Source organism: Salvelinus sp. IW2-2015, linkage group LG3 (assembly GCF_002910315.2).
Source record: "Salvelinus sp. IW2-2015 linkage group LG3, ASM291031v2, whole genome shotgun sequence".
NCBI classification, from domain to species: Eukaryota; Metazoa; Chordata; class Actinopteri; order Salmoniformes; family Salmonidae; genus Salvelinus; species Salvelinus sp. IW2-2015.
In genome coordinates this window covers 32,134,345-32,157,619 of record NC_036840.1, presented here as the reverse complement: position 1 = coordinate 32,157,619, position 23,275 = coordinate 32,134,345, and the positions used below count along the sequence as shown (strand labels likewise).

The 23,275-nt window shown below is 44.9% G+C and overlaps 1 protein-coding gene, 1 long non-coding RNA gene and 1 pseudogene across 3 annotated transcripts; 2 read left to right on the top strand and 1 right to left on the bottom strand.

Annotated features, from left to right (window-relative positions):
- Positions 1–1,155: 1,155 nt before the first annotated feature.
- On the bottom strand, positions 1,156–3,462 carry LOC111955027 (uncharacterized). 2 transcript variants are annotated; one of them, XR_002876063.2, is made up of 3 exons: positions 3,070–3,462; positions 2,915–2,968; positions 1,156–1,637 (listed from the first exon to the last, which is right to left on the bottom strand). It is a non-coding gene; the product is annotated as an uncharacterized lncRNA (long non-coding RNA). The 2 variants fall into 2 exon arrangements; XR_002876061.2 differs by having other exon boundaries at positions 2,915–3,462.
- A 97-nt stretch (positions 3,463–3,559) lies between these two features.
- LOC111955018 (DNA-directed RNA polymerase II subunit RPB1) lies at positions 3,560–20,441 on the top strand. The gene is made up of 26 exons (XM_023975055.2): positions 3,560–4,226; positions 5,104–5,236; positions 5,444–5,580; positions 6,116–6,292; positions 6,477–6,758; positions 6,858–7,019; positions 7,364–7,584; positions 7,695–7,827; positions 7,948–8,072; positions 8,353–8,563; positions 8,780–8,989; positions 9,118–9,286; positions 9,492–9,586; positions 9,783–9,986; positions 10,308–10,530; positions 10,794–10,977; positions 11,468–11,639; positions 11,862–11,967; positions 12,984–13,189; positions 13,422–13,685; positions 13,818–14,025; positions 14,149–14,354; positions 17,179–17,361; positions 19,374–19,577; positions 19,701–19,887; positions 20,200–20,441. The coding sequence occupies exons 1-26, from the start codon at positions 4,140–4,142 to the stop codon at positions 20,424–20,426; spliced, it is 4,716 nt and encodes a 1,571-aa protein (XP_023830823.1). The 5' UTR covers positions 3,560–4,139; the 3' UTR covers positions 20,427–20,441.
- Positions 20,442–22,584: 2,143 nt separating this feature from the next.
- The window catches only part of LOC111980799 (DNA-directed RNA polymerase II subunit RPB1-like), a 6,049-nt pseudogene continuing 5,358 nt past the window's right edge, over positions 22,585–23,275 (top strand).

The following is a 23,275-nucleotide window of genomic DNA, read 5'->3' as shown; positions in this document are numbered from 1 at the left end:
AAAAAGCAGACATTGAATATCCCTTTGAGCATGGTGAAGCTGTTCATTACACTTATGATGGTGTATTAATACAGCCAATCACTACAAAGATACAGGTGTCCTTCCTAACTCAGAGAGGAAGGAAACCGCTCAGGGATTTCACCATGAGACCTATTTTGCCTTTAAAACAGCTACAGCGTTTAATGGCTGTGATAGAAAACTGAGGATGGATCAACACTGTAGGGGCTCCACAATACTAACCTAATTGACAGAGTAAAAAGAAGGAAGCCTGTACAGAATAAAACATGCATCATGTTTGCAACAAGGCACTAAAGTAATACTGCAAAAGAATGTGTCAAATCCAATACAACACATTAGTGAGTACCACACTCCAAATTTTCAAGCATAGTGGTGGCTGCACCATAGTATGGGTATGCTTATAATCGAAAGGGCTGGAGAGTTTTTCAGGTTAAAAAAAAGAAACGGAATGGTGCACAAGCAAAATCCTCTAGGAAAACCTTGTGTTTTTGCTATCCACCAAACACTGGGAGATTAATTCACCTTTCAGCAGGACAATAACCTAAAACACAAGGCCAAATATACACTGGAGTTGATTATCAAGAAGACAGATTATGTTCCAGTGGCCGAGTTACAGTTTTGACAAATCTATTTGAAAATGTATGGTAAGACCTGAGAAAGGTTTTCAAGCAATGATAAACAACCAATTTGACAGAGCTTGAAGAATTTTGATATTTTTAATTGGGAACATGTTGCACAATCCAGGTGTGGAAAGCTTAGACTTACCCAGAAAGACTCACAGCTGACTCAGGGGTGTGAATACTTATGTAAATTAGATGCATTTCCTTTTTAATAAAATACCAAACATTTCTAAAAACATGTTGTCAATATGGGGTAGTGTATAGATGGTTGAGAAAAAAACTATATTTAATATATTTTGAATTCAGGCTGTAAAAAAAAAAAAAAAAAAGATTTATCAAAGCATTTGGAAGTAATAAGGATACAGCTGATCTGACTACTACAACAGCTTGAGGGTGGGAACTTGACAACTGTCATGTACAGAGTCTGCCAAATAAATTATGAGAGCAAAATGGCATGTTCATGATGTCAACAGTCAAACACCATTCAATTCCCAAACACATAAACAGAGTCAATAAGTAACTTTGATTTCTTTATTACTTTAAACAAAATACAGTTACAATCAGTTCATTGCTCAACAATCAGGGTGTACATTTGCAACTACCATTCTATACTTTAAAAAGGAGCAGCATACAGAAGAGCCTAGCCACTAAGAAAAGTATTTGCAAATCGGTAATGCAAACTGATTGGTTTATGAACATGCCGTTTAAAATCAACCGATGCAGTGCAATCAATGTGATCATATCTGTAACAACTTCCCTGTTAAATCTATTTGCTCTCCTCTTTAAAAAGTCCTCCTGGCTACACACTCATGCAAGAACAAACAAACAAAAAAATTGTTAAAGGGGGACAACATTCTACAATATGTTACATCAGCTTTTAGGAGTACAGTTTCAGTTGAAGACCTCTTGGTCTTGTGGTAATGTTCTGTAGCAAGAGTTTTGTGAACAATGTCTAGTGGCAACAACCAGGTCCTTCCATGGGGAAAACACTTCTGGTACCTAGTGACACAGGAAATTCGTGAAACGGAGAAATAGCTCGCTACCTAGTTAGTACAATCACTGAACTCAATTTAGATGGTACCTGAATATGTAAGCTGTCAACGTTATACAACACATCTACTATTTAAAAGTATATCCAACAACTGGTCTGCTTGAAAGTTAACTTTCAGTTTCTCTGGTAGCTAACAGGACTCCATTTTTCTTGCCAACAAGAAGCACAAGCCACAACACCGCCATGTTGAGACGAGGTTTCAACGTTTAATGTACTAAGTTAGTTGGTAGTAGCTAGCAATTAAGACGGGAAACAAAATGGTCCCCCAAAAAATAACATTAATTAACATTCAAGTATCCAACGAAATAAATGTATAGCAACGATATTGAAAAAAAAACGACCAGAGAATGTCATGAGCTGCTAGCTAACTGCTCCGTCCGAGCGCCAGACAGACAACTAGCTATGTCCAGCAGTGTTTTGACCATGTTGTATAAATTAAAGTTACATGCCAACTCAGCTAACTAGCAAGATTACGCAACATGTGTACAAATAACTTAAACAGTCCGGTAGCCAACTATCGTAACTGTATCAAAACTAACAAACTCCACGCCATCTTTTTTTCTATGAATTTACAGACTTAGCTAACGTATTTATACAACTGACCAACAGGGTAGCTAGTGACTGAGGTTGGCTAGTTAACTAACGTTACCTGGTCGCTCTGGATGCCATTTTGCTTGTAACTAGCTAGGTATATTAGCTAGATGTTTTCCTATTTAAAAAAGAAACACTAACTAGCTAGCCAATGCGTCTCTATTATACTCGGTGACATTTAAACAAAATCAGCGCCAAAAAATATATTTTTTTGTGTGCTAATTTTCCATCGTTAGTTACATAGCCTATTCAATGGCGGGTTTTTACAGTGCCCACAAAGGGGTAACGACGTTAGATGGCTGGCTAGCAACTAACATTAGCTACATCGTGCTAACTACTTAGCCAGGGGTAGGCAACCCTGGTCCTGGAGTGCCGACCTGAAAGAGTGTTAAATTGGGGCATCGCCGAAATGACCAATTAGTTGTTGGTCAGGTGTGGTGCCTAATTGGAACAAACTCTTATTTTCTGCGGCACTCCAGGAACAAGGTTGTCGACCCCTGATTTAGGCTAACGTGTAGGTAGGTAACTGTATTTTTAAAGGTGAACATTTGAACACCAACCAAACATTCTAGTACTACTATGTGGACATCTGATTTTACATAGACTTTGGCTTGCTAACTAGCAAGACACTTACCGCCAAAGCCAAGCTGTGTCACTTCGTTTTAGACGTGGCCTTCCAATCTCGTCCCTATTTCAGAATATAAATAAAATGTAGATAACATTAACGAAATTTGCTCTAAAAACGAGTATTTCAATCTTTCCCGTTTTAATTACGGTAAAGTCTTTCACCGTTATTGTATTAAACACCGCAGGCTTTTGTCGGATTTTCCCAGTTGAAGTACTTAAAATAACACTGATCACGCCGGCATGGTTTCCACTTGAGACCGAGGATTCTCGCGTAGTCCCGTAAAAAACAAAATGTTGTTGTAAAGTAACAGTAACTTCGACATCTTCTTAAAAAAGTAAGAAAAATAACTAGTTTTAACTGGTTTAAAAATAATATTAAGCTAAAAAACACTTTAAATATGTCTTTGATTTCCGAAAGGTCGAGGTAGGCCTCGTGAACGAGCTTCTTTTCCAAGAGTTGTAGTCGATCCAGAGCGAGACGAACGAGACAACACGGATTTTTTTTTAATTTTGCTTAGAGAGGAAAAAATAAGAATCGGTGAAGTTCGGCAAAAATCGGAAATAAGGCGGGTTTTTCCAACGCCATCGTATCTCTATAGCCATTGGTTAAGATCCGTGTATTAATGTATATTAATAACGTAATTGACCAACCACACTGCATTTTATTGAATATTTATAGAACTACAACCATATTTACATTGTAGCCCCGCCTCTGCTCTGTTCTCACCAATGGTGAGCATTTCTATCAATTTAGTGCCTACCTTATGTTTCAATTGGTTAAAGAAGAAAACGTAAGCTACAATTGGTCATGCGTCTTATGAAATKTATTATTCATGTTATGATCTTATGTAGCCAATTAACGTTTTACTACACAGATCCACAACCCGCCTCCTGACTGTTCAGCCCCTGCTTCGTTGAGTGTGTCAACCTGTACCAAAGTATCCAGTCTATATAAACACGCGTTGGCTACTTTCAAACTCAGATGCGCGTAGAGCGCACTGGAGTGTAGATCAGGAAAAGGGAAGGGGACAGCTGGTAGCCGTAGTGGATAGGAGTAAAACGTAAATAAATAGACTCCAAGGGCAATAACCAACGTGGGTCTTCGTGATATCGCCTTCGGAGACATTCCGGTCACCGTTGGCGGCCTGGCCAGAGTCCTGGTGGCATTTAAAGCTGTTCTTTCTTACAAAAGCGGCGTGCCGAGGGAGGACGCTTCTCTTTGAATAGACAGGATGCACGGACCGCCCTCCGGCGACAGCGCATGCCCATTGCGCCTCATCAAGCGAGTGCAATTCGGCATCATCAGCCCAGATGAGCTTGTAGGTTTTGCTTTGGGGTGGGGGGATTCGTTTACTTTATGAACGTTCTCACATTGATCTTACCTGTACATGATAATACCTAGAATGTATTATGACAATGAAATGGATGTAGCAATTCGTTTGCAGATAGCCTAGCTAGCTAAGCCATGTTGGAGCTTGAGCTAGCAACAGCATGTTGTAGGAAGTTCGACCAACTTTCAGCACACACAGTATTTTTCATCTGAGCTAAGCCATATCATGAATCAAACTCCCTTTTTATATTGAAAGTTCTACATGTAAACAAAGACAATTTTTAGCTACTTTTACTGAACTTGGCTATTTTGCTCTGCTATATTGTTCCCTAAAAGTTAAATGCACAAACATTAGTAAGTCTAGATGTTCCCTCTTGTTATGACCTACTATATGTGGGAGCTATATCGTAATAAAAGGTCACGTCAATAAAGTCAAAGTTATGCATGTTTTCTTTACTTTGTTTTATTCGTTTGGTATAATAGAATACGTTCTTTACACAGTCCTTAATCATTGCATTGTCATTTTCCTCGCCTCCAATTGATTTTCATCTAATGAGTTGGTCCTCACACAAGTGATTTGTCAGATAGTACCAATATTGGTTTAGAAATACAACTGATCGAAGTGTACCACCATGTTCTAATTGAAGTGTAGGTACTGTCATATCTTGATTCAATTACTGATTTTGTAGCAGTTATTTATTTGAATTAGATTCCCATGTGGCCTGAAAGAGGTTGGTTTGAGAAATATGTAAGCCATTTTACAATGTCTGCGTAAACTTGTGACAGCTTTACTGTTTTGTGTATGTACTTGGGCTGTTCATATTTTGGAACCGGATTTGATGTTGACCATGGATGTGTCACTGTAGAAACGGATGTCGGTCACAGAAGGGGGAATCAAGTACCCCGAGACCACAGAAGGAGGACGTCCTAAACTTGGTGGGCTGATGGACCCCAGACAAGGGGTCATCGAACGATCCGGAAGGTGTCAAACGTGTGCAGGTACCGAAAGTTACCAGGCAGTCAATTTTCATCTCCCGAAAGTTACCAGGCAGTCAATTTTCATCTCAATGATAATAAAACACTTGTTTTGAATTTGATAGTGTTTTTGTAAATTTATTCTCAAACCCAAACAGGTGTGTGTAAGGTTAGGTCACCACTACTGTATTGGGATGTTGTCAACAAAGCATTGTTGTTTTTGCTATTCAGGCAACATGACAGAATGCCCGGGCCACTTCGGCCACATAGAGCTGGCAAAGCCTGTCTTCCACGTGGGTTTCGTCAACAAGATCATGAAGGTCCTCCGATGTGTCTGCTACTCGTGCTCCAAGCTTCTGGTGGACACGGTCAGTAACCCTCCATTCCTAACTCATATCACTACCTACAGTGCAGCTACGCAACCTATATGTAACATTTACTAATCCGCTCCAGCATTCGATTCTCTTGTGAGGCTAACGGAAATTGACCAAGACTATACCTCCAAACATCTGCGCTGCACAGCATACACACAGAATATATAGCAGTACATTAACTCCTGATATATCTAATTGATTGTCATTTTATGGGTATAAGCACTATGGAATAAATCACGCTAATGATTGCATATTAGTCCTGGGAATTGCATTACACATATTCCAATGACTTGTTGATTTTTTTTATTTTATTTTATTTAACTAGGCAAGTCAGTTAAGAACAAATTCTTATTTTCAATGACGGCCTAGGAACAGTGGGTTAACTGCCTTGTTCAGGGGCCTAACAACATATTTTTACCTTGTCAGCTCGGGATTCGATCTAGCAACCTTTCGGTTACTGGCCCAATGCTCTAACCACTAGGCTACCTGCCACCCCTTAAATTATGTGATGGTCTTTCCTTCCTTCTAGAATAACCCAAAGATCAAAGACATCCTGCAGAAGTCCAAGGGGCAGCCCAGGAAGCGTCTGACCCACGTGTACGACCTGTGTAAAGGCAAGAACATCTGCGAGGGCGGAGAGGAGATGGACAACAAGTTTGGAGTGGACCAGCAGGAGCACGACAGTGAGGACATCACTAAGGAGAAGGTACTTTCACCGGGGATGCTTGTCGACATGTCATTTGTAGGCCATCGATACTTAAAACATGTATTTTTTTTTGTTCTCTTTGCTGCATCTCCCTTAGTAACATCTGTCTGATTCTGTTTCCTCTTGTAACACACACCCTCTCACTCTCTCCCATGCACACACACTCTCTCCCTGACACTCCCAGGGCCACGGTGGCTGTGGGCGCTACCAGCCGCGTATCCGCCGGTCGGGCCTGGAGCTGTACGCTGAGTGGAAGCACGTGAACGAGGACTCACAGGAGAAGAAGATCCTGCTGAGCCCAGAGCGCGTCTACGAGATCTTCAAGCGTATCTCGGACGAGGAGGATGTCATCCTGGGCTTGGACCCCAAGTACTCCCGGCCCGAGTGGATGATCGTCACAGTACTCCCCGTGCCGCCACTGGCTGTCCGGCCCGCCGTCGTCATGCAGGGCTCTGCTCGTAACCAGGTGGGCCTGGAAAGACTAACTGTTAAAGAGAAAGTTTGAGATTGTTTAAGTTTTACCTCTGTTTAACCACATTGTGTTCTTTTTGTTTCTTTCGCCCAGGACGACTTGACACACAAGCTGGCCGACATCGTCAAGATCAACAACCAGCTGCGGCGGAACGAGCAGAGCGGCGCGGCGGCCCACGTCATCGCTGAGGACGTGAAGCTGCTGCAGTTCCACGTGGCCACCATGGTGGACAATGAGCTGCCAGGCCTGCCCAGGGTACGCACAGCTGCAGTGACACTTGAGAGGGCACCAATTGGCACAACATTACTGTACTTCTTACCCATGCCGATTTGTCGTGTTACTATAAAGATTTACTCTTACTGTTTTTGTTTGAATTGAAGACTATTAAATTAGAACTAACACCAAATAACATTTCAGAACACATAGAAAAATAAATTCAGACTATTGGATGCTTTAAAAGTGTTATTTTGTTAAACTGAAAAGACAGACAACTATTCAATAACTGGGTTTATTTCATTTTCAATGATTACTGATAGTTGTAAAGGATAATCTGTTCTGAATATGCCTGTGCTGATCTCTGACTTAATCTCAACTCCCAGGCGATGCAAAAATCGGGCCGCCCACTCAAATCCCTCAAACAGCGTCTGAAGGGGAAGGAGGGGCGAGTCCGAGGTAACTTGATGGGGAAACGTGTGGACTTCTCCGCCCGAACCGTCATCACCCCCGACCCCAACCTCCAGATCGACCAAGTGGGCGTCCCGCGCTCCATCGCAGCCAACATGACCTTCCCAGAAATCGTCACACCCTTTAACATTGACAGGTACACCCTGAAACGTTGACATCTACCTATATTTAATTGAGATAAAGTCATTGATTAAACTGACAGAATTGTGTATTGGTTATAATGCTGGGTGTCCTATATGTCTCCAGGTTACAGGAGCTGGTGCGCAGAGGCAACAGCCAGTATCCCGGAGCCAAATATATAATCCGCGACAACGGGGACAGAATCGACCTGCGGTTTCACCCCAAACCAAGTGACCTTCACCTCCAGATTGGCTACAAGGTAACTCTCAAAAGACAAGATGGTCGTTATTTATCATGGAATGTTTACTAAGGAATATGATTGACATGAACTTGATGTAATGCAATATCACTTTTATAAACTCATTTTTGTCACCCTAAGGTGGAAAGACATATGTGCGACGGTGACATCATTATCTTCAACAGACAGCCCACGCTACATAAAATGTCTATGATGGGGCACAGAGTCCGAATCTTGCCCTGGTCCACCTTTCGAATGAACCTCAGGTACTACTATCAAGTCCTGAATGATCCCTTCTGTCAGCCACACCCAGTTACAGGCCACGCCCAGTTACAGGCCACAGTAAACTCTGACAAGAATGTTGGGTAGAAAATTGATAAGGAACCTATTGTCGAGCAAATATAATTTCTCAACTTAAATTTTCGCAAATGAAAAGCAAATGTTAACGCATAAGACACATTACATATCATTGAACAGATGACATCAAACAGACCCTGGATGGTGACATTAACCACTCTGCCCCCCCCCCTCCCTCTTGCTCCACAGTGTAACCACACCGTACAATGCTGACTTTGACGGGGACGAGATGAATCTGCATCTACCCCAGTCCCTGGAGACGAGAGCTGAGATCCAGGAGCTTGCCATGGTGCCTCGGATGATCGTCACCCCCCAGTCCAACAGGCCCGTCATGGGCATCGTGCAGGACACCCTCACCGCGGTGCGCAAGTTCACCAAGAGGGATGTCTTCCTAGAGCGGGTAAGGAGGGCCACGTTAGGGATCGATCAGCTCAAAGTCGATGTTTGTCAGGAATTTTAGACATCAATACACGGCACTATGTTGTACATGTTGAACAAAATTGGAACACTTGTAAAAGTTGGAGTAAGATTGTTGAAGATGATCACAAACAACACACACACTTTGAAAAAACACTCATCTTCCTACACTCATTCTGGAACATGATCTGTCCCCCAGGGCGATGTGATGAACCTCCTGATGTTCCTGTCCACGTGGGACGGCAAGGTGCCCCAGCCAGCCATCCTGAAGCCCCGGCCGCTTTGGACGGGCAAGCAGATCTTCAGCCTCATCATCCCGGGCCACATCAACGCCATCCGAACACACAGCACCCACCCAGACGAGGAGGACAGTGGGCCATACAAACACATCTCCCCTGGGGACACCAAGGTAAAATACTGAACACTCAGCTGGCTAAACACCCTGAAATGCTATGAGGATTTGTAGGAAAAAATCCTCTTGTATTGTTAGTGTGTGTAGAATCCAGGGTCTTATTTCTGTCATTGTGTACATCCCAGGTGATAGTGGAGAATGGAGAGCTGATCATGGGCATCCTGTGTAAGAAGTCCCTGGGTACCTCTGCTGGCTCCCTGGTCCACATCTGCTTCCTGGAGATGGGCCACGACGTCACCCGCCTCTTCTACTCCAACATCCAGACGGTGGTCAATAACTGGCTGCTCATTGAGGGTAAGGACCTGGGTTGGGCTGAGCTGGGTGGGCACTGGAAGAGGGCATCAGTGGGTGGAATGGTCAGATTAGGAAAAGGCAACTCATTTTAAAACCACTTGAAGTAAAAAATTAACTGGTTCCATTTTGAGGTTAAACTAATCTAAATGCAGATATTTTAGTCAATATTACCTCCATTTGTTCTTAATATTCATATACTCTCTAGGTGCCTCTATTGGTATTGGTGATTCTATTGCTGACGCAAAGACTTACCTTGACATTCAGAACACCATCAAGAAGGCCAAGCAGGATGTAATAGAGGTAAGTCCCTTCTCCCATCGGTAGCTTTCTTCAAAGTTCCAGAATATTCCTTGAAAATAATTCCTCTTGTACTCATGATGGGGAAATCCACAGAAAATYCCTTGGAAAAAATATAGAATGGAATAGAATAGATGTGATCCCTAGCCAAGCTCTGCTATCTAACTCCGTCACATTTTCTTCCTGTATTCCTCTCCAGGTCATTGAGAAGGCCCACAACAACGAGTTGGAGCCCACCCCTGGTAACACGCTGAGGCAGACCTTTGAGAACCAGGTGAATCGCATCCTGAACGACGCCCGTGACAAAACGGGTTCCTCCGCCCAGAAGTCCCTGTCTGAGTACAACAACTTCAAGTCCATGGTGGTGGCCGGCTCCAAAGGCTCCAAGATTAACATCTCTCAGGTATGCCCAGGGGTCTTTAAAAAAAAAAACAGGGCTATGTTCAGTAGGGAGAAAATTTTGAAACGGGCAGGGACTACCTCAACCTATCCAATAAGAAATGCACATTTTGTTTCCCATTACAAATGTTTTAAAACGTTTCACTAGGGTCTGCTCTACCGAACACGACCCAGGGTTGTTTCAGACATCAATGGGTTTTTGATTGGCACAGAATCATTGGCACTTTATTCCTGTATGGTTGACGGCAGAAAACAGTCCTCAATTTACACCCACTAACTTCAATTGTCTTCTTTGTCTAATCATCTCTCTCTCTGTGGCTCTCAGGTTATTGCTGTGGTGGGGCAGCAGAACGTGGAGGGTAAACGTATCCCCTTCGGCTTCAAGCACCGCACGCTCCCCCACTTCATCAAGGATGACTACGGCCCTGAGAGCAGAGGCTTCGTGGAGAACTCGTACCTGGCCGGCCTCACGCCCACCGAGTTTTTTTTTCACGCCATGGGAGGCAGAGAGGGGCTTATTGACACGGCTGTGAAGACCGCCGAAACTGGTGAGTGAAGGGGCTGAGGCATGAGAGATGTTAGGGACAGAGACGGGGAGAGGGAAGGGGTAGGGGTTAGGGTCAGACTGGTGGGGGGAAGGGCTAGAAGTTAGGTGCAGTGTTTAAGCTGGTTAGAAGCACTGGTTAATGAAGGGGTGAAGGTTACGACCCCGGCACGATTAGGGAGAGGAGACTAGCAACGTGATCACATAGCTAGTTGACTCGGTGGTTGAAATGCTCTTCGAACCTCTTTCCTCATCTGGTTCCATCAGGTTATATCCAGCGTCGTCTGATCAAGTCCATGGAGTCTGTGATGGTGAAGTACGACGCCACCGTGAGGAACTCCATCAACCAGGTGGTGCAGCTGCGCTACGGAGAGGACGGCCTGGCCGGGGAGGCTGTGGAGTTCCAGAACATGGCCACGCTCAAACCCTCCAACAAGGCCTTCGAGAAGAAGTGAGTGGTGAAGGGAAGTGGGATTGCCGGGGAGGACGGCTAGAGTTTTGGGTGTGGTGTAATTCGGCTCACCTACCCCGGTACCAGATTTGTTTGAGCTGTCTTGCCAACGCCTAAGGTCATGGCAACAAGCATAGGAGTTAGCTGTATGGGAAAGACAGATCTGGGACCAGACTGGGGCTCTCACTGAATTCTGTGTTAATGTCATATTGCATCTTAGTCATTTGAGGATTCACTAAGGTTCTTGAACTAGTACAAGCCCTTCTTCTCGTAATGATTGACAGTGTAACGACAACCCCAAACACTGGATTTCATAGTCTCCACCTCTCCACGACCATCTTATTTATCACTAATGCCAACGCTCTTAAGGACAGCCACTCACTGTCCACAGGCCACACATCCAGGGTCAACTGGCTTAACTCTCCACTGTCAGTCTGTCGGTCTCCCCTCTTATCTCGTCCCTCGCTAAACCTCCTCCCTTGACCACTAGGTTCAGGTTTGACTGCACCAATGAGCGGGCGCTGCGGCGCACCCTGCAGGAGGACGTTGTGAAGGACGTGATGACCAATGCCCAGGTGCAGAGTGCCCTGGAGAGAGAGTATGAAAAGATGAAGGATGACAGAGAGATTCTGAGGGCCATCTTCCCCACTGGGGACAGCAAGGTGAGAGGGAGACTGAGACTCACGCGCACACAAGCATATTAACACACAATGGCTTATTTGCGCATCTCCAGATTCTCCACACATGCACACTCATTCACTTCCATGTACTCCCAGGAACTTTCCCACTCCCACATGTCACCACTGCAAGCATATCCCACTGATTCAGCCCAATGCATTAACTTCTTTAGTATTGTAAAGACCTATGTCCCTGCTCCCCACTAGGTGGTGCTTCCATGCAACCTGGCCAGGATGATCTGGAACGCCCAGAAGATCTTCAGGATCAACCCCCGCACCCCCACAGACCTCAACCCCCTACGAGTGGTAGAGGGTGGGTACCACAATCATACACTCTGCAGCCACCATAGACCCATATTGTAGACCGTCTAAAGATGTGCCATATAGTCAAAGTCAGAGCCAGAACACTTCTGTTTTTAACCCAGGGACTGATTCAGACCTGGGACACCAGGTGAGTGCAATTATAACTATAGTTAGAAACGCAAAGCAGACCGGTATTGATTAGCCCTGGTCTAAGTTGTAAAAGGTTGATGCCATTCATTTTCTATGGCCACTTGGATTGTGAATAGGCCTCTGAGCTATCACACCATCACATGAAGTGACCGTGATAGGTGAAAGTTGATCACACCCATTGTCAACCATGTCATTCATTGGAATGATTGACAAATCATGTGGACAAAGTGATTCTAGTCTGGCCTGTGGCCTGCCCCAAGCTGCACTCCGTACAGACGGCTATATAAAGCTTCTGGTGCCCGACCATATTCCTAACGCTATGAAGACTAGGGTGCTGAGAGAGATGGTGTGATCCTTTACTCAGTACTGCACTACAAGGAGTACGGTATTGTGCTTCAAGGGCCCTATTCAGACTTGGAAGTAAGTTGACTTGAGATGTACTGAAGTCAGAAAAAGTTGGACTTAAGTCCATGTTTTATTAACTTAAATCCACGTTAAGTCTACGTATCTCATGCCTGAATTGGGCACCGAGGGCCTCGGTCACAGTGACATTTGTTGTCATGAAGACAAAGACGTGTTGTGTTAGAAGACCATAGCACTTGATATGCCACAGTAAGAGGTTACCCGATTCATTTTGTCATTCCAATGACTAACCTTTTGGTGTACAATGCATCTATCTAGAGTCTAAAAATAAAGACTTGCTGCACTTCGTTCAGTAACTAAGTAAATGTTGTTGACACATCTGCCATCTTGGTACCAAATTTCTCTCGCAAAAAGCAATTTTAACTCGCCCACTAAGCCATGCTAAATAATCATAAAATAAAATGACACGGTCTGACATTCTAAAACGTCTTCCTGCTCTTTTACATGCCGCAGGTGTCCAGGAGCTGAGTAAGAAGCTGGTGATTGTGAACGGCGAGGACCACCTGAGCAGACAGGCCCAGCAGAACGCCACCCTCCTCTTCAACATCCACCTGCGCTCCACGCTCAGCTCCCGACGCATGACAGATGAATTCCGACTGAGCACTGAGGCTTACGACTGGCTACTGGGGGAGATCGAGAGCAAGTTCAACCAGTCTATTGTGAGTAGAGCTATACACACACAGCATGCTGGGACCTTCCCCACTGGAAGGGGGAGGGTCAACACCAAAACTGGCTGCTATGAACTAAAGATGTTATTAGATTGAAATGGACAGTGTAAAGGTGTAGAAAACCAAGCTTAGAGCTTGATGGGATATTTTTTTATTTCAGTAATCTAATTAAATCATAATAATTTAATGTAATTACTTCTCTGCCTCCCTCTCTGTCCTCTAGGCCCATCCGGGTGAGATGGTGGGGGCGTTAGCCGCCCAGTCGCTGGGAGAACCCGCCACCCAGATGACCCTGAACACCTTCCACTACGCTGGTGTGTCGGCCAAGAACGTCACTCTGGGTGTGCCGCGTCTCAAGGAGTTGATCAACATCTCTAAGAGGCCCAAGACCCCCTCCCTCACCGTGTTCCTGCTGGGCCAGGCGGCCCGCGACGCCGAGAGGGCCAAGGATATCCTCTGTCGGCTGGAACACACCACCCTCAGAAAGGTGAACAGTGGAGAATGTGATGTGCTGGACCACAGTCAATAACTTTAGGCCAACTATCTCCTTTCTTAGGTTGTTCCTTTTCTTTGCGTACTGATTTTACAACAATTAACAACGCTCTCCTCCTCTCTCCAGGTGACTGCCAACACAGCCATCTACTATGACCCTAACCCCCAGAGCACGGTGGTGACGGAGGACCAGGAGTGGGTCAACGTCTACTATGAGATGCCTGACTTTGACGTGACTCGCATCTCCCCCTGGCTCCTCCGCATCGAGCTCGACCGCAAACACATGACTGACCGCAAGCTGACCATGGAGCAGATCGCAGAGAAGATCAATGCAGGTGGGGATGAGTGAACACAAGCAAACACCGCTTGATGGATCTATAATGAAGTGTTGTAAGTAAAAAGGACCATATAATCCCTATACAACCTATTGCAAAATGCAACCTTTTTTCTCCCTGAAGGTTTCGGAGATGATCTGAACTGTATATTCAATGACGACAACGCCGAGAAGCTGGTCTTGCGAATTCGCATCATGAACAGCGACGAGAACAAGTTCCATGAGGATGAGGAAGTGGTGGACAAGATGGACGACGACGTGTTCCTGAGGTGCATCGAGTCCAACATGCTGACGGACATGACACTGCAGGGCATCGAGCAGATCAGCAAGGTAACCGAGGGGTCACATGCGCACACACACACACACTCAACATACACACACACACTCAAAATACACCATCAGGTCTGATTTCTTAACTTCACTAGGGCACCATTTTACATCTAAGCACCGAATACTCTTAGCTACCTCCCTTATCGTTTACTACATTACCATCTAATACTCTTAGCTACCTCCCTTATCCTTTACTACATTACCATCTAATACTCTTAGCTACCTCCCTTATCCTTTACTACATTCACCATCTAATACTCTAGCTACCTCCTTATCCTTTACTACATTACCATCTAATACTCTTAGCTACCTCCCTTATCCTCTTTACTACATTACCATCTAATACTCTTAGCTACCTCCCTTATCCTTTACTACAGTACCATCGTAATATCTTAGTACCTCCCGTTATTCCTTTACTACCTTCCCATCTAATACGTCTTAGGCTACCTCCCTTATCCTTTACTACATTACCATCTAATACTCTTAGCTACCTCCCTTATCCTTTACTACATTACCATCTAATACTCTCAAAATCGAATCAAATGTTATTTGTCACATGCGCCGATTACAACAGGTGTAGACCTTACCGTGAAATGCTTACTTACAAGCCCTTAACCAACAATGCAGTTCAAGACATAGTTTACTTACTAAATAAACTAAAGTAAAAAAAGAAAATTAAAATGATCACAATAAAATAACAAGGCTATATACAGGGGGTACTGGTACCGAGTCAATGTGCGGGGGTACAGGTTAGTCCAGGTAATTTGTACATGTAGGTAGGGGTAAAGTGACTATGCATAGATAATAAACAGAAAGTAGCAGCGGTGTAAAAACAAAGGGGGGGGGGTTGGTTAATGTAAATAGTCTGGGTGGCCATTTGATTAATTGTCCAGCAGTCTTATGGCTTGGGGTAGAAGCTGTTTAAGAGCCTTTTGGACCTAGACTTGGCGCTCCGGTACCGCTTGCCGTGCGATAGCAGAGAGAACAGTCTATGACTTGGGTGACTGGAGTCTTTGACAATTTTTGGGGCCTTCCTCTGACACCGCCTAGTATATAGGTCCTGGATGGCAGGAAGCTTGGCCCCAATGATAGACTGAGCCGTACTCACTACCCTCTGTAGCACCTTATGTTTGGATGTCGAGCAATTGCCATACCAGGCTTTGATGCAACCGGTCAGAATGCTCTCGATGGTGCAGCTGTATAACATTTTGAGGATCTGGGGACCCATGCCAAATCTTTTCAGTGTCCTGAGGGGAAAAAGGTTGTGTCGTGCCCTCTTCACAACTGTCTTGGTGTGTTTGGACCATGATAGTTTGTTGGTGATGTGGATGCGAATTGGAGTGGGTCTAGGGTTTCCGAGATGATGGTGTTGATGTGAGCCATAACCAGCCTTTCAAAGCACTTCATGGCTTCTGACGTGAGTGCTACTGGGCGAGAGTCATTTAGGCAAGTTACCTTCGCTTTCTTGGGCACAGGGACTATGGTGGTCTTCTTGAAACATGTAGGTATTACAGACTCGGTCAGGGAGAGGTTGAACATGTCTGTGAAGACACTTGCCAGTTGGTCCGTGCATGATCTGAGTACACGTCCTGGAAATCCGTCTGGCCCCGCGGCCTTGTGAATGTTGACCTGTTTTAAGGGCTTGCTCACATCGGCTACAGAGAGTGTAATCACACAGTCGTCCGGAACAGCTGGTGCTCTCATGCATGCTTCAGTGTTGCTTGCCTCGAAGCGAGCATAAAAGGCATTTAGCTCGTCTGGTAGGCTCGCTTCACTGGGCAACTCGCGGCTGGTGTCCCTTTGTATCCGTTTGCAAGCCCTGCTGCATCCGACGAGCGTCAGAGCCGGTGTAGTAGGATTCAATCTTAGTCCTGTATTGATGCTTTGCCTGTTTGATGGTTCATCTGAGGGCATAGTGAGATTTCTTATAAGCGTCCGGATTACTTAACCGCTTCTTGAAAGCGGCAGCTCTAGCCTTTAGCTTGGTGCGAATGTTGCCTGTAATCCATGGCTTCTGGTTGGGATATGTACGTACGGTCACTGTGGGGACGACGTCGCCGATGCACTTACTAATGAAGCTGGTGACTGAGGTGGTATACTCCTCAATTCTATTGGATGAATCCCGGAACATATTCCAGTCTGTGCTAGCAAAACAGTCATGTAGCGTAGCATCCGCGTCATCTGACCACTTCTGTATTGAGCGAGTCACTGGTACTTCCTGCTATAGTTTTTGGATAGAATTATGGTCAGATTTGCCAAACGGAGGGCGAGCTTAAGTTTCTGTGTGTGGAGTAAAGGTGGTCTAGAGTTTTGTTTTGTTTTTTTCACTGGTTGCACATGTGACATGCTGGTAGAAATGAGGTAAAACTGATTTAAGTTTACCTGCATTAAAGTCCCCGGCCACCAGGAGCGCCGCTTCTGGATGAGCATTTTCATGTTTGCTTATAGGCTTTTGCACTCAACGAGCTGTATRAAGCCATAAGCAGTCAGCTTTGTTTGTGGCGGTAAATAGACTGCTACGAAAAATATAGATAGTGTGGTCTACCTCGAGACTTCCTTAATATTAGACATTGCACACCAGCTGTTATTGACAAATAGACACACCTTGTCTTACCAGACGTACCTCACTTATCTACCTCTTAGCTACTACCTCTCTTATCCTTTACTACATTACCATCTAATACTCTAAGCTACCTCCCTTATCTGTTACTACATTATCACTGACTTAACACACACTGGTTGACCTAAACAATATGGCTGAAACCTATCCAGATCGTTAACCCATCAGCTATTGATCTTCATCCTGTCTGTCTCCTCTCCCTAGGTGTACATGCACTTGCCCCAGACTGACAACAAGAAGAAGATCATCATTACAGAGGAGGGAGAGTTCAAGGCCCTGCAGGAGTGGATCCTGGAGACAGATGGCGTGGGTCTGATGAGGGTCCTCAGTGAGAAGGACGTGGACCCTGTCAGGACCACCTCCAACGATATTGTAGAGATCTTCACGGTACGGATAGATTCCATAGTTACCGATACCTACACTAGTTGTGATAGTTACCGATAGCTATGATGGCAACCGATTGCTACGGTAGTTATGATGGCGTTACGAAACCGATTAACTAGCCTGCTAATATTGTTGCACTCGCTAAGACTAGGGGTCGTAGGCCTAGGTACATGGTCTGTAACCAAAATGTGTGCATTAATGTGAGAAATCAGCATTTGAGGACCGTGTTGGATGCACATGTGCCCAGGGAGGAGACAACCTTCTGTTGTGTCCAGGGCCAACTCTGTCTTGACTCCTTTGGGTCGGTGAGCCCTAGTGAATTATGTTAGGATGGTGACAGAAACCAATAGATACAGAAAGGAAAACTACAAACAGGCATGCCTAAAAAATCTAACAAATGGTCTAATGGCCACCAAACTCACAGCTTGCAAGCTGGGACATTGACTCACAATCTTAAATGATAACAAAGTAAAAATAAATGATATATACACACACACAGTGCCTTTGGAAAGTATTCAGACCCCTTGACTTTTTCCACATTTTGTTAGGTTACAGCCTTATTCTAAAATTGATCGTATTGTTTTTTTCCCTCATCAATCTACATACAATACCCAATAATGACAAAGCAAAAACAGGTTTTAGAAGGGGGGAAAACAGAAATATCACATTTACATAAGTATTCAGACCCTTTACTCAGGACTTTGTTGAAGCACCTTTGACAGCGATTACAGGTCGGGTTCAAGTCCGGTCTCTGGCTGGGCCACTCAAGGACATTCAGAGACTTTTCCCAAAGCCACTCCTGCATTGTCTTGGCTGTGTGCTTAGGGTCGTTGTCCTGTTGAAAGGTTAACCTTCACCCCATCTGAGGTCCTGGGTGCTCTGGCGCAGGTTTTCATCAAGGATCTCTGTATTTTGCTCTGTTAATCTTTGCCTCAATCCTGACTAGTCTCCCAGTCCCTGCCTCTGAAAAACATCCCCACAGTATGATTCTGCCACCACCATGATTCACTGTAGGGATGGTGCCAGGTTTCCTCCAGACGTGACACTTGGCATTCAGGCCAAAGAGTTCAATCTTGCTTTCATCATAGCAGATAATCTTGTTTCTCAAGGTCTTAGTCTTCAGGTGCCTTTTGGCAAACTAAGCGGGCTGTCATGTGGCTTGGTCACTTGACCATAAAGGCCTGATTGGTGGAGTGCTGCAGAGTTGGTTGTCCTTCTGGAAGGTTATCGCATCTCCACAGAGGAACTCTAGCGCTCTGTCAGTCACCATCGGGTTCTTGGTCACCGCCCTGACTAAGGCCCTTCTTCCCCGATTGCTCAGTTTGGACGGGCGGCCACCTCTAGGAAGAGTCTTGGTGGTTCCAAACTTCTTCCACTTTAGAATGATGGAGGCCACTGTGTTCTTGGGGACCTTCAATTCAGCAGAACCTTTTTGGTACCCTTCTCTAGATCTGTGCCTTGACACAATCCTGTCTCGGAGCTCTACGGACAAATCCTTTGACCTAATGGTTTGGTTTTTGCTCTGATATGCACTGTCAACTGTGGGACCTTATATAGACAGGTGTGTGCCTTTCCAAATCATGTCAATTGAATTGACCACAGGTGGACTCCAATCAAGTTGTAGAAACATCTCAAGGATGATCAATGGAAACAGGATGCACCTGTGCTCAATTTCGAGTCTCCTAGTAAAGGGTCTGAATACTTATGTAAATAAGGTATTTCTGTTTTACATTTTTAATAAATGAGCAAACATTTCAAAAAAATCTATTTTCACTTTGTCATTATGGTGTATTGTGTGTAGATTGCTGAGGATTTTTATTTATTTAATACATTTTAGAATAAGGCTCTAACGTAACAAAATGTGGAGAAAGTCTACTGAGTACTATCCGAAGGCACTGTATATATTAAAAATGTTACTCCACTGCTAAACCTGAAAAGTACATGAATTGCCGCATAGCGCAAACATGTCAGTATTTTTTGCGATATTCATAACTCAGTCCCCTCCTCCTTTCTAGGTGCTGGGTATTGAGGCTGTACGTAAGGCGCTGGAGAGGGAGTTGAACCACGTCATCTCCTTTGACGGTTCCTACGTCAACTACCGCCACTTGTCGTTGCTTTGCGACACCATGACGTGCCGCGGTCACCTGATGGCTATCACACGTCATGGCATCAACAGACAGGACACGGGACCTCTCATGAAGTGCTCCTTTGAGGAGACGGTAAGAGTCACGTGAGGGGACAGGGAGAAGTGGAAGGGAGGATGTTGCAGAGGTATTGGTGTAAGTTTTTTATTTTTTTGAGAAAAGGGGGCCTCCTGTTCTTACACTCCCTCCCTGTCCCAGGTGGATGTGCTGATGGAGGCGTCATCCCACGGGGAGAGTGACCCAATGAAGGGTGTGTCTGAGAACATCATGCTGGGCCAGCTGGCCCCCTGCGGGACGGGCTGCTTTGACCTGCTGCTGGACGCTGAGAAGTGCAAATACGGCATGGAGATCCCCACCAACATCCCCGGTATCAGCGTGGCTGGACGTGAGTGGCCACAAATATTCCACACAGTGAATAATAAAATTAAGCAAGAATTGAAATGGAATTGTTCACCCTGTGGACATTTTTAATCACCAGATTTACATTTTCGATTGTATGTTGAAATGTATTGGTGTTGACTCATTGAACAACATAGACAACATAGGAAATGTGTACATGTATGTTCTCAGAATGTCTGTTTGACTTCAAAGTATCCATGCGTTTATCAACTCATGTATATGGATACATCTCAATGAAGATAGATTATAAAGTATGCGCATATGAAATGTGGTCTAAAATGTGTCTTCCTTTCCACAGCCACCGGAATGTTCTTTGGCTCGGCGCCCAGCCCCATGAGTGGCATGTCCCCAGCCATGACCCCCTGGAACACTGGAGCCACCCCCGCCTATGGTGCTTGGTCCCCCAGCATTGGTAAGGCTCAACCTGGGTGGACTTTGACAATATCCAGGGGGTACAGCATGGTCCATCCCACCTGCCACTGTACTGTTCCATTGACTCATGCCCTGACTCTACTGTTCTGTTGACTCATGCCCTGACTCTACTGTTCCGTTGACTCATGCCCTGACTCTACTGTTCTGTTGACTCATGCCCTGACTCTACTGTTCCGTTGACTCATGCCCTGACTCTCTCTACTGTTCCGTTGACTCATGCCCTGACTCTCTCTACTGTTCCGTTGACTCATGCCCTGACCCCACACACACACACACACACCACACACCACACACACACACACACACACACACACACACACACACACACACACACACACACACACACACACCACACACACACACACACACACACACACACACACTGTCAATCTACACACACACCCCACTGTCAATTGGCAAATTGGGCTCCCGAGTGCGCGAGCGGTCTTAGGCAATGCATCCAGTGCAAGAGGCGTCACTAACAGTCACTACACTACAGGGGCGGCAGGTAGCTTAATGGTTAGAGTGTTGGAGGTTGCTGAATCGAATCTCTGAGTTAACAGGTAAAAATCTGTCGTTCTGCCCCTGAACAAGGCAGTTAACCCACTGTTCCCCGGTAGGCTGTCATTAAATAATGATTTATTCTTAACCGACTTGCCTAGTTAAATAAAGGCAAAAAGATAATTACACTCATACTCCCTCTGTCTGTCTGTGTATTGTCACTCCTCTGATTAAGAACGCATGAATGACCTGATTGGCTCAGTGACCCCAGCACCTATCTCTGACCCGTCTTGCTCTTTACCTGAAGCCAAATGCCTCTGCGCCCAGGGCCAAGGGCCTAGCCCAGCTAACACATAAGGTTCTGAGAACCATATGTGTGGTGAGAGCGTGGTTGTCCTATGGTTATTTTTGCATACAAACTACCACAATATTCTGGGAATGGTACAGGATACCCAGATAGCTCATAAGTTCAAAACGCAGCTAGCACATAATGTTCTAAGAACCATATCTTTCTTAAGTGAGAATTTCAGTACTTCAGTATAACATTTCCTACAGTTTCTCATAACATAAGAAAACTTTCCAGAAAAAACACAAAATTAGTAATGTTCAAAGAAGTTCTAAGGTGTTATTTAAAACATACCCATTCTGTTCTCGCATCAACAAAACTCTCTCTATCCTCCTCTATCTTGTTAAGTGTGTTCACACCTGATCTTATGAGTGTTTTTTCTTTGAAACGGGGCGTGTAGAATAGACTAAACTGAAACAGCTTGCATGAGTTTTAAAAAAACTGGCATGCTAGCTCTATCCTAGTGGCGCAATGGATTGATTCCATGGACAGAGAACAGAAGATCAAGTTTGAATCCCACTGATGCCATTCCAAAATAAAAAGGAATTGTATTTGCATGATTAATGCCTAAGCGAATGCATTTCTGTGTGTCTTCCAGTGCTTGAAGTTCAAAACAGTTCAACTAAGCTAGCAGTGTTTTAAAAGTCATAGTGAAACATTCTAAAAACGTTATTTAATTACTTCTCAGACCGTTAATAACACCTCCCAGGAAACTTTCAGGAAACCATAGCAAAACGTTCTCAGAACCCTCCCTGCAACCTAAAATTTATGTTCCCAGAAGAAACTAAATGTCACTTCCATTCTCAGAACCTTTAAAAAATGTCCAGTTTTACCGGTCAGGAAGCATATGGCTTTGTTCCAGAAATAATGGGAAACCAAAAAGTTTCGTTCCCACAACTTCCAAGGAAATAAATGTGCTAGCTGGGAGGTTCCTGTCTCTTGGGTTACATCCCAATATCTTACATGGTCTCTTTTGCTTGTAACCTTGTTATTTTTGTTTATCACTGATCTGGTTGGGAGATGCAATGGAGACTAAGGATGTGTTTACACTAATTGGTCTTTGACCAATCAGATCAGCTCTGAAAAGGAGCTGATGTGGAAGATCTGATGTGATTGCACAAAAGACCAATTAGTGGAATAAATATCATATTTGGACTTGTGAATGCACCCCAATTGTACTGTCCTGTCCTGTCCAATCAATGCTCATGAGAGACATGAGATGAGGAAAGGAGGGTGCTCATTGTTTGATTTGTCAGGGACTGTGTACAAATTGCCTGTCGCACCAGTTAGACATCTGTCAGTGTCAAGACGCATCTTCTTTTCCCCTCTCATTACCCTGCTCTGGCCCACGCAAAGTGGTTAGCATTGAAGAGGGAGAGGGAAGATGGGGGAGCCAGCCCAGCAGTCATCATTGTCACCGTGGTGTTTAGCGTTTGTCAGGAACCTGACTCTTCCCCCATAGTGCGCCCTTGCCAAGACTGCTCAGATCACTCCCGGGCTTACGTTGCCTTCCTCATATAATCTAACCAGGCCAGCTGAGGAGCAACGATACACTCTGCCTCGCCCAGGCCTCCTCTGTCCACTTACAGTCACAAACACTCGAGCAGCCATCAGGCAGAATGGAGCTGGAGTCAGGTGCGGTGCCGGAGCTAGCCGAAGGGATCATGCAGTTAAGTTTCTCTCGTCTTAACCTTTCACCACGCTGTCTAAGCGTTGTAACCCTAAACCCTACCGCCGGACACCTGCAGCCCTATGTGCGGTGGATGGTGTCCCTTGGCTATGTGTTCTACATAGGCTAGCATGTGTGTTCAAATATTTACTTTTCTATTTTTGTATCTATCAATCTTTCTCTGACTGGTTACTTTTACTTTTTTTTTTCAGCCCACGCTATACACCCCCAGTCGCCCACCTACACCCCCAGTTCCCCTCTTACAGCCCCAGCTCGCCTCCTACTTCCCACCTCGCCCAAATACACCCCTACGTCTCCCTCTTACTCCCCCAGTTCTCCAGAGTCACCCCCCCTCCCCCAAATACTCCCCACCTCGCCCAAGTACTCTTCGACCTCTCCCAAATACTCACCACCTTCCAACTTACT

Excerpts from the sequence above, each read along its gene's own strand:
- LOC111955018 (XM_023975055.2), top strand. The coding sequence starts at position 4,140 with ATGCACGGACCGCCCTCCGGCGACAGCGCATGCCCATTGCGCCTCATC. Across the intron at positions 7,020-7,363 it reads AGCTGCCAGGCCTGCCCAGG|GCGATGCAAAAATCGGGCCG; the intron begins GTACGCACAGCT and ends CTCAACTCCCAG. Across the intron at positions 7,828-7,947 it reads ACCTCCAGATTGGCTACAAG|GTGGAAAGACATATGTGCGA; the intron begins GTAACTCTCAAA and ends TGTCACCCTAAG.